General features: G+C 35.0%; 1 protein-coding gene across 1 annotated transcript; it reads right to left on the reverse strand.

Annotated features, from left to right (window-relative positions):
* Window positions 1-899: 899 nt before the first annotated feature.
* C1H6orf58 (chromosome 1 C6orf58 homolog) lies at window positions 900-16,491 on the reverse strand. The gene is made up of 6 exons (XM_044238360.1): window positions 16,203-16,491; window positions 14,484-14,570; window positions 12,653-12,837; window positions 11,625-11,725; window positions 6,693-6,931; window positions 900-985 (listed from the first exon to the last, which is right to left on the reverse strand). The coding sequence occupies exons 1-6, from the start codon at window positions 16,489-16,491 to the stop codon at window positions 900-902; spliced, it is 987 nt and encodes a 328-aa protein (XP_044094295.1).
* Window positions 16,492-17,069: the final 578 nt, after the last annotated feature.

Consider the following 17,069-nt stretch of genomic DNA (forward strand, 5'->3'; position numbering starts at 1 on the left):
GGCTGCTGGAAGGATAGGTGGGTGGGGGGATGGGGTAATTAGGTGATGGGCATTAAGAAGGGCACATGTTGTGATGAGCACTGGGTGTTATATGCAACTGATGACTTATTGAACTCTATATCTGTAACTAATGATGTACTATATGTTGGCTAATGAATTTAAATTAAAAAAACAAAGAACTGTAAATTAATACAACAGTGCAGTAGCATTTTCTACATAAGAAACTAATGTAAGTTACAGAAATTGCTATATGATAGGAATTTAGAGAAAACAAAAACTTTAATTCAGTTTTATAACAAAAATGAAACTCCTGAAAACTATTTTAAGTGCCACTCAGCAATATATGACTCATTGACTTTAATTCATTTCCTCTCTACAAATTTATCAGTAAAATCATAAACTCTGCCAAGAAAAACATACATAAAATGCCATTGCTACATTATTACCATCAGTTTATAACAGAAAATAATGCCTACAGTTATAGTAAATGTATTAAATGAAACATTACATATCCGTTAAACAGAATGAGCTGGATCAATATGTCCTGATATCCAAGAGCTTCAAGAAAATTTTTTAGTAAAAAAATGGAGTGCAAAGCAGTGAGTATGATTTCATTTGTGCAAACAGCACAGGTCTTATTTTCCATTTATATATTTATGTTCAAACACAATTTGCACCACTTTTAAAAACTGGGTGAAGAGCCAAGAGGTATAAATGAAAAGAGGTGAGGAAGAAGACTTTAATTGTCATTTAATGTTTCAATGCACTTAGACTTTTTAAGTTTGACTGTATTATAGTTTAAGATAAGTCAGTAAAAGTAACAGTAATTTAAATGCTTTTAAAAGAGAGAAAAAATAAGAGTTTTTAAAATGATTTTTGAAGAGAAGAAATATTTCAGGTTAGATCTGTGAACATATGAGAGATAATGGTTTGAAAGTGTCCAGAACGCTTGGTCCCAGATCTTCTTCTGTTTTCTTCCTACACTCTGGGAATGGGAAGATTAATTTACATGAAGAGCTATTCTTGTTAACATCATTTAATTCTTTCCATGGAGATGGAGCATGTTACCTGATTGGTGGGTGAGAGAATTTGGCTCATGTTTCTCAGTTGGCTAGAGCTAATCTGTTATAAAGTCCTAAGAACCAAAATAGCTCTTTTCTCTTCTTTCTGTTTAAACTAGTGAGGAAGTTAGGTTAATTTGATTAATATTGAGTCAGTCAACACATTCAAAAATTTTAATGAAGTGTAGATTACTGGTTATTTAAAAATGCATGGGAAAAGACAAACATACAAAGGCAATATCATACAACTGATTTCTAAACTCAATACTTTTGAAATATAAAACAATAATCATTACCCCCCCAAAACTCAGTTTATTGAAACAAATTGATTTTTAAGTTGGTCTAAAACTTGTTTCACTGTTTTGTCTACAAATGTTACTAGGTTTTTCAGTTTCATCTCCTATCAGAACCTTGTTTTTTGACATATTTACTTCTCAAAGTAGTATGTAGTTATTTCTTGGAGTTAACATCAGCAACTATGAGAAGCTTCTATAATAATAATTTCCTTTGCTTCCTTTTTGTTCAATATAGTCCCATTTGTATTTTGTTCTTGTTGTTGCCTTTGCATTTGATGTCTAATTCAAACACTTATCACTAAGATCAATGTCAAGGAGCTTACCCTTTGTTTTCTCATACCGGATTATGGCTCCAGATCTCACTGTTGAGTCTTTAATCCATTTGCATTTGAGGTAAGATAATGGCCCAATTCATTCTTTTGCAGGTGGCTGCCCAGTTCTCCCAGCACCATTTATTTAAGAGAATGTCCTCTCCCTATTGTTTATTCTTGGCTCCTTCTTTTGCTGTAAATCAACTGACCACATATGTGTAGGTTTATTTCTGGGCTCTCTATTCTGTTCCATTGATCTATGTGTCTCTTTTTATGCTAGTACCTTACTGTTTTGCTAACTAGAGCTTTATAGTATAGCTTGAAATTTGTAAGTGAGATGCCTCCAGATTTGGTCTTCTTTCTCAAGACTGCTTTGGCTACACAGGGTGTTTTTGTGGTTGAATCCACATTTTAGGATCATTTTACTTCTGTGGAAAATGACACTGGAATTTTAATACATGATGCATTAAATCTGTAGACTGTTTTGGGTAGTATGGACTTTTTAACAATATTAATTTTCCAATTCATGAACATGGAATTTCTTTCCATTTACTTGTGTCTTTTTCAATTTCTTTCATTACTGTCTTACAGTTTTCAGTGTACAGGTCTCTCACCTCCTTGATTAAATTTACTTCTAGATATTTTATTCTTTTTGATGTAATTGTAAATTGAATTGTTTTTCTTCATTTAAAAGTTTATAGGTTATGAACACACCACCATTACATTAGATTATCCTGAATTTAACTGTATTTTACTTTTATCAAAGGGATTTATGCTTTCATATGTTCTCTTGTTATAATTAGCAACTCTTTTATTTCAGTTTAAAGAAGACCCTTTTAACATTTCTTATAAAGCCAGTTTACTGGTGCTGAACACTTTCAGCTTCTGCTTGCTGGAGAACTCTTTATTTTTCCTTCAATTATGAAGAAAAATTTTGCCAGGTAGAGTATTCATGGTTGGGAGTTTTTTCTTTCAGCGCTTTAAATAATTCATGCCACCCTTCTGACTGGTAAAATTTCTCCTGAAAAATCTCCTGAGTCTTATGAGGGGAGAGGAGATTCCCTTGTACAAAATGAGTTTTCTCTTATTGCTTTTAAGTTTCCCTTTTTGTCTTTAACTTTTGACAATTTAATTCTGTGTTTTGGTGTAGGTCTTTTGGGGTTCATCTTATTTGGAACTCTAGATTTCCTGAATCTGGATGTCTGTGTCCTCCCCAAGTTACAGAAATTTTCAGTCATGATTTCTTTCAATACATTTTCTGCTCCTTTCTCTCTCTCTTCTATTTCTGGGACCCTTGCAACATAAGTATTGGTCCACTTGATGTTGTTCTATACATGTCTTTAACCTATCTTCATACTTTCTCATTCTTCTCTCTTTTTGTTCCTCTCATTGGATGACATCTGCTGTCTTTTTCTCAAGTTCTGCATCCTGTCTTCCACTTCATCCAAACTGCAGTTGAATCTCTCTATTGAATTTTTCAGCTCTGTTATTATATTTTTTCAGGTCGGTGAATTCAGTTTGGTACTTTCTTATATTTTATATTTCCCTATTGAAGTTTTTACTTTGTTCATGAATTCTTTTCCAGACCTCAGGGAGTATCTTTGTGGCCATTGTTTTGAACTCTTTATCAGGTAAATCACTTATTTCCATTTTAGTAAAGTCTTTTTCTGAGGTTTTATGCTATTCTATTGTTTGGAACATATTCCTCTGTGTCTTCATTTTCCTTGCATTTCTGTGCTGGTTTCTGTGAATTAGACAAAACAGACACCTCCCCCAGTTTTTTGAAGAAGAGGGCTCTGTATAAAAGATAAATTTTACCATTCAACAGTGCCCTTCCTCTTGGCTATCTTCCAATTCTTTGTGAAACTGCATATGTGTTCTAAATGGCCCCCAGTAGTTGAAGGTGGGCCAAGACCTATCAGTGTCCCAAAGAGGCAGAGCTCAGTCAACAACTGGATGCCAGATGGTTTTAAGCTGGATCCTCAGGTAGCAGTTTTTGTTTGTTACAGTCCTATGGAACCCATCAATTTAATTAAGCCCTGTTGGCCATTGGAGCCATGCAATCACGGGGTATCCTCTGAAAAAAACATATCACAGATGTGTGTACAAGTTCCTTCCAGGAGATACATTTACTCTGAAACAAAATAAACGGAGAGTGCCAAGATGACACCATCAAGTTCTTGGTTTCTGTAGTGTTGCAGTATTAAATTGGAAAGCTGCCCCTCAGCCCACAGCTCTTAGAATGAACAAACAGCCTTCTTTCATGAAAAGACTGGGTGTGTTTCAGTTTGCTGCCTCTGCTCTGGACCCTTGGGAATTTGCCACCGTGTGTCTGCACAAACCTTTCAAGAATTGTCTCCTAGTTTGCTATAGACTTCTGAGTCTTGTGGATCCAAGCCTTGTTGGCTTTCAAAACTAGATGTTTGGGAGCACGTCTCTCACATGGAAGTCTTAGAAGTTAGGGTTCCAGTGTATGGATGGATGTGGGACAAAATCATCACTCCTTAAGGAGAAGCTGGGAGTTGTGAGATCTCTCCCTATTCTGTGTTGCTTCACCACGGCTGGGGCTTATGGCAAGATTGTGTCTCAGCCTCTCCTTCCTACATGATGTGGATTTTTTTTCTCATTTTCCCAAAGAGTAAGAGTCTCTCAGCTAGTTTCTGGATTTCTTTCAGAGTGAATCTCTCTGTCTGTAGCTGTCGGTTTTGTGTCTGTGAAAGGAGTAAGTTCAGGAGCTTCCTATGTCACCATGTTCACTGCAGCTTCTGAGATGCCCAAGTTCATTCCCTTTCACCCAACCATACATCACACTTCAGCAAACAGTTGTCCTCATTCAAAGAAAGGAGGAGGTAGTGACCATTGCAGCAGAAGAGTAGGAGGTAACAAACCTCTTGGTCAGGTTAGGGGCAGCAAAAGGGGCAGCTGGCCTCAGTCTTGAATCATAAAATTCAACAAGATTTTAAAAGCATTTTAAAATTATATTAACATGAATATCAGTGACAGTTTTAAATCTTCATGCAGTCTTCATTGTTCATTTTAAATATCACCCATGCAGAAAAAAAATAATAAAATCTAGGCAAGCTTTGTTTTCTTACTAATTTATACCTAATGTTATCTTTCAACTTAAATATGGAATTTACTCTTAGAATATGTATAGTCAAGGATTAAAACTTGATGCCACTATAGATAAAGAGATGGTTCAGAATTTTACATAATTAAAAATTTAAAACTCCATGCCAATTCTTACCATCAGCAAAAATGTTAAAAAGCTAATTTGAAGCCTGAAAATGTTAATTTTATTTTGTAGATTAAATTTAATGAACTTAGCTTAAGTTTCTTGTGGAAAATCATTCTGGAGACTAAAAAGTAGCTACATGACACTTTTAAACTTTATTGTAAATGTATACATATGTTTCTATCAAAGATTAACTGAAAATGCTCATTTTTAAGTATCAGTATTTGTTTTTCACTCATGCTTTGTTTTCAATATATCTGTTTTCTCTATTCTTTGCTTATTTGAAAACTCCAAGGCCTTTGACACAGACTGAATTCTGGGTGTCAGTGGAGAGTGGTTGCCATGAGAATGACAACTTGACAACAGTAAGTACCTTGTTATATAAGGTTTATACAATTACGCTATCAAGGCTCACCATTTTTTCACCAGTAACTTTCAACATTTACTCTCCCATTTTTTTTTGTGAAAGCAATTCAAACTTGTGACACAAAGCCAAATTTCAGTAAAACTTAATCTGTAATAAAATCTTGTACAATGGTACTTTCATGCTTTAAATGAAATAACTTTCACTCTCCACTCAGTTCTTCATCTTGTACATCTTAAGAGGAAATCCAGTTTCTAGAACCCAAGCCTATGTAATTTATGCCATCTGATAATTTGGCAGGTAATTAACAAAATTCATGCTTCTCCTTTCATGGTATAGTTTGTCACACAAAAGTAGTCCTTAGACAACAGTTTAATTCCCTATCCCACTGCTTCTCCAAACATGAGAGCATCTTTCTGCTGGTGGGATGTAGATTATATAGAAGTCAGGTTTTGGAGCAAGCACAGATAGAAGGTAACTTACTCCTCTATTCATTGTGTAAAGGGAAACTGCCATTGACTGAGAATATTTCACTGGAACCATTACTACAGCAAGAAGAAAGTGCCATTGCATGAAAGCCTTAAATGTTTGGGGTTAATTCTTACTCGAATTAATACAAATAAGATTTCAAAACATATATTTTTTTCCAGAAAAACAGTATTCATTATTTTTTTCACCACACCCAGTGCTCCATGCAAGCCGTGCCCTCTATAATACCCACCACCTGGTACCCCAACCTCCCACCCCCCGCCACTTCAAAAAAATATATATATATATATTTAATGTATTTATGTTTACTTTGCTTTTGTATCTTTCAGATTCTTTTGGAGGGGTTAAAAATCACAACATTTTAATTATTTTAATTGAATGTTTTCAGCTTGGTTCACTGCATAAGACCATATCTAGAAAATTGAGATGATGTGGTAATTCGAAGGTACAATTATAGATTCTTTCTGTTTTTCATTCTGAAGGAAGCCCTACAGTTGAGGGACTGCAGCAGAATATTTCATCCACAGCTAGTAAGACTAGATCAAGTGAGCTCACATAAGTCAATTTGCTAGTTTTTCCCATTAATCATGGCACGTTTTCTTTTGAGATTTTTTTTTTTTTTTGCTAAATTTAAGAGCAATGTGTAAGATTTTTTAAAAAGGAATAGTGTAACAGCAGCAAAGGACTGTATCTGGGTTTGTGGATGAAAAGGGGACTGGAGGTTGTCTGGTGGCTTCATAGATCAATAAAGATGCATAAGAAAGGACAGGCCACCCTTAGAAGGACCAAAAATTGTGGAATGGATACCCATGGAAAATCATGACTTTCTTTGACAATATGTGTTATGATGATCTTTGTATCGAATAAAATCATTATTTCTTCCTTTATTCAATGAAATATTAATTTTCTTTGAGTTATTGCTTACAAGGCTCTTACCTGGAGAGTTATCCACTTGGCGAAGAAAACTTAGAACAAGAAGAACCATGTTTTGAAAGTCAGTAAAGTCGTGGATGAAGGGGGCTCTATCCCCGTTAACAAGCATTCGTGGAGGCAGGCCCTTCTGGAATTCATATGTTCTGACCAAAGTTGTTGGAAAGAGGGCTGCAGCTAAATATTTCACAGCCACACACCAATTTCTTCCAAAATTTGCTTCTGGTTTAGAATAATACTCCAACCTAAGAGACAAGTGGAAACAGGTACAATTTTAATTAATCCATTCAGAATTTCAGCCTCATTATTTTCTTGATTCTGTTTTTGATTTTTTAGTTTCAAGTTTTTATTTAAATTCTAGTTAATTAACTTATAGTATAATATTGTTTCAAGAGTAGAATTTAGTGATTCGTCACTTACATATAACACCCAGTGCTCATCACAAGTGAGAAACAATGGTCTAAATAAACTGCAATGGCTTAGATAAACAGCAAGACCTAAAAAAAATGGCTTAAATAAACCCTAGGAAAGAGGTGAGGGCACCAGTTCAAGGCACAAAGGCATATAAGCAAAGTCAGATCAAATGGAATCCTTTCAAATGATTTAACTGAATCTGTTATCAGACAATTCATCTAATATTTTAGTTAAGATGTAGCCAAGTAAAAAAAAATAATAAAAATACACCTTAAGAGGCTCATTTTAATATAAAATACAGATATACGTGCACCAATCAATCTTAGGATCCAAGATCCAACAGTTTTAAGTATATGTAGACCATACAGAGCTCAGTATTGTCTCATGTAAAGAAAAAACCCTAATATATTCTTTAAAAAGTAACATATGAGATTTGAAGGAAATATCCCAGTATATAGTAGATTGCAAACATGTCTGCAGTTTTTCAAACTCACTCTATCTCTGGTGTTTGTTTTTCCCAGTGCCCCTTCCCTGTTACACTGGAAGGAGGTGGGAAGGAGAGAGGCATAACTTTCTGATCCTGGTTCAGCCATAAGATTTCATTTGGCCAACAGGATATTAGCCAACTTGACACCCTGTAAGCCAGAAATATGTTTTCACAATTTGGTTTCTCTCTCTTGTCATTCTGCCATCACTATGGTAAACACTCAAGCTTGCTTACTGAAGAATGAGAAGACAAGTGGAACAGAGCTGAGCTTCACTCAACCCTGGGATGCCAATCAAAGTCAGCTAACATGATGTGAGCCCAGGAATGAGCAGACCTACCCAGCTGAATCTTAAACATGTGAGGAATAAACACTGGTCTATGACACTGAGATTTAGTAGTTATCACCTGTCTACATTCTCGTGAAGAAAACAAAATGAAATACAGGACAACACACCTAATAAATTGCAGACTTCTCAACAATGAAACTGAAGCTAAAAAATAATGGAGATATGCCTTCAAAAATCTTAAGTATTACCAGCCTAGGTTTCTGTAATCACTCAAAGCCTCAGTCAGAAATCGTGATAGAATAATGATACTGTAAGAATGCAAATTACCTACAATTTTTTCTTCTTATACAACTGTTCTGAATCGACCAGTATGTAAGTCCTGACAAACAAAGTAATCCAAGAATAAAAAGATACAGGATACTGGAAATGGGCGATTCAACTCAAAGAAGAGACAAAGGAAATCTAGTACAAAGATACTAGAGACCTAAGAATCCTATCAGACAACCTAGGCAAAGCAGAGCAGGTCAACAGCTCTGAAAGAAACCTCTTCAAGAAGAAAAATTGATATAATTCCAGATGCTTTTAAACATTTTGAGAAGAAACTTCCTTGGTTTGCCAACTTGAAGTAATTAGCATTGTATACAATAGAAAGTAAACAAAAATGTGTAAAAAATTATCAACGCTAAAGGGAATAAGATAGCAAAGGAAAATAATTATAATCAGTTTAGTACATGTGATATGAAGAGCAATTAATAGTTAAAATAATGTAGCCACTGAACATTGTCCCAATCCAAATCACTAAACAATCATGCAGAGAAAGTGAGAAGTGGGAAGAATTTGTGTGGTGTGTGGGTGAGGGGAACTAAGTGGTAATTTTCTATGGCCATGATAAAAAGGATTATACTTAAATCTACAAATCAGGAAATGTTATAGGATTTTTTATTTTTAGAAATATAGTACCAAATATCAAAGTAACCAGTGGTTATAGTCGTATTCTCCCTGGATACAGCTGTTTCATTTACTTATGTATTTTTGGTGGAAGAGATGGAAAAATCTCATAGAACCACATGACTAAATCATTGCCATATATGAAGCGGGTAATATAAAAATCTAAAAGTGATCCAAAACAAAAAATAAGAAAGCACACCTGAATTCAATATATGAATTAAAGGAACAGGAAGGAAGGAAGGAAAGAAGGGAGGGAGGGAGGAAGGGAGGGAGGGAGGGAAGGAAGGAAGAAGGAAGGAAGGAAGGGAGGGAGGGAGCAAAGGATGGATGGATCTCTGAAGAATTCCTGAAATAGAGATAGCAGCAGCTGTGGGAAGATGCTAAGATCTTCCCACAGACCATTCCCATAGATGGTCTAAGGGCCATCCATCCACTATTCTAACTCTTAGGACAGGGAGCTCTGATCACACTCACTCGCCTGCTAACCTACCTAGAGGGAGGGAGAAGAGGTTAAGAATGATTTTTTGTTCAATTAGGTGATTGCCTGCATGGTTCATCTCTCCCCAGAATTTCAAGATTGTTCATCAAGGAAGTGAATATTGTATTTTATTCCTGTTTCATTACATATTGAAAAGGTGGAAGCATTTTTTATTGTTTAATAGCTTTTAATATCTTTTTAGAAGGGAAGAACCTTGGTAGTTACTGACCTCATCAAATGAGTTTGTAGGCTATGTACCTTGCAGACAGTACAGCTTGCAGGTAAGAAAATGAGCTATGGAGTCAGGAGAAATTTGAATACTAGCCCTGCTACTCCCTGGCCATAACATTTTAAGAAAGTTCCTAAACAGCTCAACTACGTACTTGGGATCTAGAGAAAGGAGATGTTTTCAGGTGAGATCTTATATTAGGATACTTCGTGAAATTTCTTTTACTTATTGTACTTGAGAAACAGTAGCTGTTTAAAAAACTCATTTGAGAGAGTCACTTGTTGATACCTAAATAGAAGGCCAAGTAAGAAGGATCAAATTTCAGAGAATAAAAAGAGCTATTAAAAAGCAATTTTTTGGTTATAATTAGTGAGGAAAGTGCTTCTAACACTATCAGAAAAAAAATTTTTAGGTCATATGCTTGTGATCAAAATAGTCATGTAAATATTTAAGATTATACACCAAAAATTCAAATGCCCTGTGATTTTGGAGTTTTTAAAGAAATTTAGCCTGTTAAAAATATGGTATTTCTTTCAAAAGCAGTTCCATTACATATATAGGAATAAATACAATTAGATTAAAAGTCTAAGTCCACAGGAGACAGGAAATATGCCTATAAGAAAAAAGTTTCTTGAATCTCCTTGAATTTACCTGAAGTACTCTTATATTTTTTAGGGACAAAGTTGGATTCTCTAGTGATTTATCTTTGTATATGAACCTGGAACATCTGTAAATGAAAAAGTAATCTAGAACAATGACTTGCTATCAGTCATATCTTGAGGTAGGCAATCCCAGGCCAGAATCATTGTCTAATAATCTCATTCCTATTTCCTGTCATCAGAATAGAAAAAGCAGTTGAGTTACAAATGCAGCCCCAAATCCTATCACTGATGCTGCCCCAGGAGAAAACTCTTCCATTGCCCAACTTAATATCTGATTTTTGAAACCATATCAATAAAGGAGGTAAAGGAGGAAATGTACTTTGATTCTGCTACTTACGTGATTTATTTACCTAACTGATGGAGTCAGTGGGAGTCAGTGGGAGAGACAATCAGTGAAATTAAGAGGCACACATGCCTGCCTGGCTTTACCAGTCTACTTATACAATACCAAGGACCCCAATTTTTTGGTTCCTGTTTTTTACCATACCCAGATTTCTACGCCACACTTCACTCAAAGTGGTTGACTTCACCCTCAGACAGGGTCCACGACAGCTGATTTTATGTGTCAACTTGACTGGGCTCAGGGTGCCCAGATATTTAGTTAAACATTATTTTGGGTGTTTCTGTAAGGGTGTTTTTGGGGAAATCTCAGTTTCCAAAATCAGTTGACTGAGTGAAACATATTGCCCTCACTAATGTGGATGGGCCATATCCAATCTTTTGAAGGGGTATTAGAACAAAAGTCTAACCTTCCCTAAAGTAAGAGAATTCTCTTGACTGATGGTCTTCAAACTGGAAGATAAGCTTCTCCTGGTTCCATCTATCTATCTATCTATCTATCTATCTACCTATTTATGTCTATCTATCATCTAGCTAATCTATTAATCTATCATCTATCTATCTATCTATCTATCATCTCTCTAACACTATCTCCTATTGGCGCTGTTTGGAGAACCCTGACTCATACATTATCATTCACAACTAAGCACTCTAGATATAGAGTGTAACATGTAGTTGTAACATGTAGAGTGGCTTGATAATCTGCTAAACTATCCTGTGTGCTAATCCTAATGCTAGTTTATCTTTTTCTTTAAATATGTACTTACCATATGATGTGCCCATGGTCAAAATAAAGAAGAAAATTTTTCTTTTTTTTAATATAGAGAAATTGGTTATATATTTTATTTGTTGGTTGGTTGGCTAGCTGTTTTGTTAGTTATCGGTTGGTTAGTAAAAGATTTTGCCCCTTCTTCATAAAACACTTTTTAATCTAATCATTCTAAAAGAGTTATACTTCATCATTAAAATACTCAGTGAATAATATTATTTAAAAGGAAGATTAACCATCACTTTAGAAGAGGAATAAAAAGGCATTAGGTAAGGCCAAAATCATTTACCATCTTAAATAGAAATGATTCGGGATCCATTCTTACCTATCTTCAAATATTTTGCTAGCATGTTCCAAGGATGAAACATGTGCAGCCCAGAAGTACTTCAACAGGTCTTCAAAGCTACTAGAAGGATTCTGCAAATGCTGTAGCAAAGGAGACATTTATTCGTATTTGAGAAAATATAACAATTTCTCTCCTTATCATTTCATTGAAGCCCATATATAAGCTAGAAATATTCTACAAGAGAAGAGAACTTTTGTTTTTAAGAACTATGCAGTCTCTTAGTGAATAACACTCCATAATAGAGTATAATAAATATCTATTATAAGTATTATTATTGAATGCACCTATAAGAAATGAGCTGCAACAATTTTCACAAGAGTCAGTATTTTATACTAGCCAGGAGGATTTGGGTTTTGGTTTGTCATTTGTTTTTCTGCCACCATAGTAGAAACTACCACAAAAGTTTAAAATTAAGAAAAAGAGGAAATTTTTGTTAGGATATTTAATTCAATTGTATCTAAAGTAGTGAATTAATAATCTACAGAACAAGTAAGTCTATCTTTTTATTGTGGACCTTATACCACTTCTATGTTTAGCCAATGTTTGCATTTTGCTTATTGAATATTTGGTTTTGATTGTCACATAATTGTTTAGTTCTCCCTATGTATGATCATTTATTAATTCAGTTGAAATAAGTTAATTGTTCTAAAAACAAACTCTATAATTGTATTTCTCCCAAGAGTTAACCCTTGGTTGCCATGCAGGTTCAATTAGCCAGAATACTCTTTTTATTTAGTAAGATACATTTTGTGCTCTCACATTTATGTATAATTTAATTTAAATGAGTGGATAGACTTTGTGTTAATGTTGTATTGGTTCAGAGGGTACTAATGGCACATAATCCCCCACTGTAAAGTAATAATATAATTTGCATAACAATTTACATTTTTGCACTTAGGAAAATATTACATGATAAAAACAAAGACCTAGACAAAAAACATTATATAGAAAAGGAAATTCTCTTATCACCTCCTAAGAAAATAAATTATAAAACTTAAGAAAGCAACCTGGTAAAAGGCATTCCACTTGCTCATTATCTCAGGAAAGGATGATTGACAACTAGAAATATTAAGGCAAAAATTTGTCTGATCCTTGGGTGGTGGCAAAAGCATGACTTGGTCTGATGATATCCCCATTATGCCAGAATCAACCGCAGCAAGGAAAGGTAATGCACTTAGAAAGTAATTCATATCTGTAACAGCAAAAATACTTATTATTACCACAAGCACTAACAAATGCGATAGAGAATATTTTTAAGTAGTCTGTAAACTAGTAAGCAAAAATCACAGGTCCAGAAACCAAAAAGTTAGTCACTACCAAAAAAAAATTAAAAATCTCCCTAAGGATCACATATATAGCTTTTCTTAATAAGCCTAGAATCATAAATAAACATAGACTCAAGCTGTTGTCTATATCTTAAATAAAAATTAAGGTTGACATTTCATATTAATTTAGTATTACTTAACATTCATTTTTTCAAAGTGTTAAGTAAAAAGAAAAGAAAATTATCTATTTGTGCATAGAATGATACACCTCTAACTGAAGCTTTATCTTAACAATACTTTTCTAAAACATTTTAATGTGGCTTTAGTGTTAACATTTTGTACTTCGTACTTAGCCAAGTTTAATGTGCAACCATGATATCACAAAATCCTTGTTTTATATTGGGTTTTTAAAGCAAACATTTTGGGTAAGTGTTGACAATTGATCTTTGGATAACTAAATTGACAATTAACTTTTTTATTTCTCTCTAAAAATAACCTATTCCATCAGATTTAGACATTATAATTTTGATAGCTATAAAGCTTATACTGATTCTCACTGGTGATGCAGAACATTGTCTATGATAAGACATGCATTTATGAATGCAATTCTACGCCCCAGTGGAGCAGACTGCTACTCCAAACTACTAAATCAATCGAATAAAGAAGCCTGAGTTCTACATCCATGGCCATGACTGTGGGTCTTTGAAAAGAAATGGTCTGCACAGTATTAGAAAAACATGTAAAGGTGTTATGTGATGTGTGTAAATCCAAAAAAGTGAAACTTAATCTATTCTTGTCTCTAGTTATTGGGAAATATCTCTAAGAAATTGTGTGGAAATTAATTTTATTACTAAAAAACAAAACAGAATTAAAGAATTAGAAAATAAACTTTTGATTATTTTTGTATTCAATATGTGACTGAGCTTTTGATTACGGATTGACAAAATGATTTGTGGCACACTACTCTGACACTTTTATGGTTTTAAAGTCAAACACATTCGGTCTGAACAAAATGAGGCAAAGCCCTATTTGCTTGTTCTCTCATTTCTCATCCTTCCTCATTCTGGAGACTCTCATGGGACCTCCCACCTGACTGCCAGTGCTGGGCTTTCAGAGACCATGATCCTTTACAGTTCCTTGTTTCCGTCCTTCTGTGAAAAGCGCTATGTGTCCTGAGGAATCATTATTGACATTATGGCTGTTAAATTCTAGAATGTGGCATAAAGACCACAAGGTACATGATGAAATAGATTCCTTCTTACAAAAGAATAGTATTATTTTGTCTCTGTCTCTAAGATTTTAGGTTGAATACTTTCCTTGGGAATGGCTATTACCTATTTTGCCATTTAAATGGACCTACCAGGGGCACCTGGGCAGTTCAGTGGCTTAAAGCCTCTGCCTTCAGTTCAGGTTATGATCCCAAAGTCAGGAGATCAAGTCCCACGTCGAGCTCTCTGATCGTTGGGGAGCCTGCTTCTCCAACCCCCCGCCTGCCTCTCTGCCTACTTGTGATCTCTGTCTGTTGAATAAATAAATAAAATCTTTTAAAAAAACTAAAAATAAATGAACCTACCAGCCCACCAGCTGTCCACGGAGATACACAAATGATCTCCAGATTCATAGCCACAGCCTTTCCCTCCTCTGGGATCAGCTAATCTTCCTAGAAAAGAGAGGGTGCAGCAATTATTTGTTATATACTAACATTAATTCCTGAATATCAATAAATATTTCGCTTTAATTTGTTCTCTTCTTCTTTCATTGGTCCCCAACAAGTCCCTCGCACTCAATCCTTCTCCCTTCCTTTTCTTGTCCCTTCCTTAAACACACACACACACACATACAACCTATAGTCAAGCACATGTTTCTATGCTATCCTATTTCCAGGTCTTGTCCTTTGGCTTAATTTCCAATATTATCAAATTAGAATAGAATTTCTCAGGTGGACTTAAACACTGTTTTTTTTTTTTTTTCTTTTAACTAGGTAGTTATTTTCAACATGCAGCCAAGACTGAGAAACACTGTTTTGGCTCATTCTTTTATTTCCTAGTAGATTTCATTTCTATTTCCCCAGTAAAATTTCATCCACATTTCAAGTCTCAGGTTAAATTCATTTTTTTCTGATCACTCCAGCTGACTCCACTCTGGCCCTTGTTTTGCACTTTTAATGTCTATCCAAGAGTTATTGGTTATTGTTTTCTATTTAATTTCTGCTATCTTTCCTATTTCACTTGTGCTGTAAATTCTTTAATGGCAGGGAAACTGTCTGAAAGTACTCATTCACGCCCCATCTCTCCACTGCTCTTAGCAAATGTTGGACACTTTTCAGCTCATCAATGGATGAGTTTAGTCAGACTTGATCCTGATGTGTGAATGCAAAGAAAGAGAAAGAAGAGCATTAATCTACCAGCTCATTCAGACTCTGTATCTCCCCTGAGGTTGGCATGCCTCCCATAGCAGACTTTATATTAATGATTTCTCTTGGAAAAGGGTTGTTTTGACCCCAATGAATGCCAGATAAATAGGAGTAGATTTGGGTCTCAGGATATTCCCTAACAAAGAAGCATGACTTGTCCTCCTCAGTAGCTCCTGAATATGACCACTGCTCAGACTTAAGATCAACCATAATCTACCCTCTATATTTTTTCTATTGGAATAGAACATATTTCTTTATTGGTGGTATTATCAGTGTGGATAAGCTCCTCCATGAGCTTTTTCTGTCGGCAAGAACAAAAATATCTAATTTATGAATCCTTGGCCCACAACATATCTCCTAACGAAACACTAGAATGTATTTTCAAGAGGAATCAATCATTTGCAGAGAAACATCCTTATGAACAAGATGGCACTCCTTACATAACAGCCCTATCTCCATGTATAGGTAATCACAATTGGGACTTCAAAAAAATTCAGGTAAATTTGACATCAACTTCTGTTTTTAATGTATATCCTTTTGACTGTTTTGTTCATCTAAGTGCTTCAAGTGGCATCTAGCACCTAGCAGGAGTTCAATAAATATTTGAAGTATGCTCAATAGATTTCAATAGATTTAATATGAAGTCTTTTGTGTTTGGCAACTATCCCTTATGCCCCATTGTGGATTCTAGTCAAGACAAAAGCATGTAAAAGAAGGCTTTATGGAGGAGAAGTGAAGAAATATGGTTATGAGGGGAAAGAGGAAAAAGAAAAGAATCAATTTTCAAAAACATGGTATGGTATTTACAGAACCTTACTTCCCAATTACTATGTGGTTATATTAGTAGATCATCAGGATGAAAACAAGAGTCATTCTTACCTGTTCTGTATTGCCAGCCATGCTGGAGAGGTAAACCCCAAAAAATATTTTGTTCAATGTTTTCAAAATAACTCGCTGTCTTGTTCACTAGGATTTTGTACATCCCCAGTCTCTCAGAGTATATCCAGGGATCAATGAGGTACTTTCCATTCTCTACCCTGTAGTCACTGAGCTGACCAGGACTCTTCTCCCACAGTGGCGGGTACAGATCTGAGAAATTATATGCTCCTGCTAGAGAAGCAGAAAAGCAACCAACTAACACACAGGTCCAAGGAAGAAGGAAAGCCATTGTACCAAAGCTGGGGACTGAGATTGTGGCCAGGCTTTTATTGGGAAATGGAGGAAGAAGTCATGGTATTTGCTTATGTCTCAGCATGTCAACACTTTTTGTTCGTTTCCCTGAAGATGACAGAGTGGAGATGGAAAGGTCTTACCAATGAAAATAGGGTGCCTCTCTTGCTACAGAATAAATTGATTTATTGATAATACATTTATCAATATAGTTTGTTATTCACATGATAGTCCAAACAAGCTTTTGAAACTTTCATTGCTGAATCAATATTCTAAACACTTCCCAAAAACTGCTGTGAAATTTACATTGTGTTTTTATGCCTATTAAATTGAATACACTCCTACCCATATATCTTGACCTTATTCATCTAGAAATTTAAAGATATGGGCAGTTACCTATGTCTGCTGAAAAGAATTTATATAGCAAGCCTGAAAATGTTATCATTTAAAAAAAAAATTGACTTGCAAGTTTGGCCCTTGGCTGGCATCTATCTACTTGGCTCTCAAAGTTCCTAGTCAACAGTTAAATGACAAATTATTCACTGTACCTAGACTGTGCAAACCATATGGTTTATG

Source organism: Neovison vison, chromosome 1 (assembly GCF_020171115.1).
Source record: "Neovison vison isolate M4711 chromosome 1, ASM_NN_V1, whole genome shotgun sequence".
Classification (NCBI taxonomy): Eukaryota; Metazoa; Chordata; class Mammalia; order Carnivora; family Mustelidae; genus Neogale; species Neogale vison.

Coding starts and splice junctions, on each gene's coding strand:
- C1H6orf58 (XM_044238360.1), bottom strand. CDS start 16,491: ATGGCTTTCCTTCTTCCTTGGACCTGTGTGTTAGTTGGTTGCTTTTCT. Junction 12,838..14,483: donor CGTGGACAGCTGGTGGGCTG/GTAGGTTCATTT, acceptor TTGCTGTTACAG/ATATGAATTACTTTCTAAGT. Junction 6,932..11,624: donor AGCAAAATATTTGAAGATAG/GTAAGAATGGAT, acceptor CTTGTCTCTTAG/GTTGGAGTATTATTCTAAAC.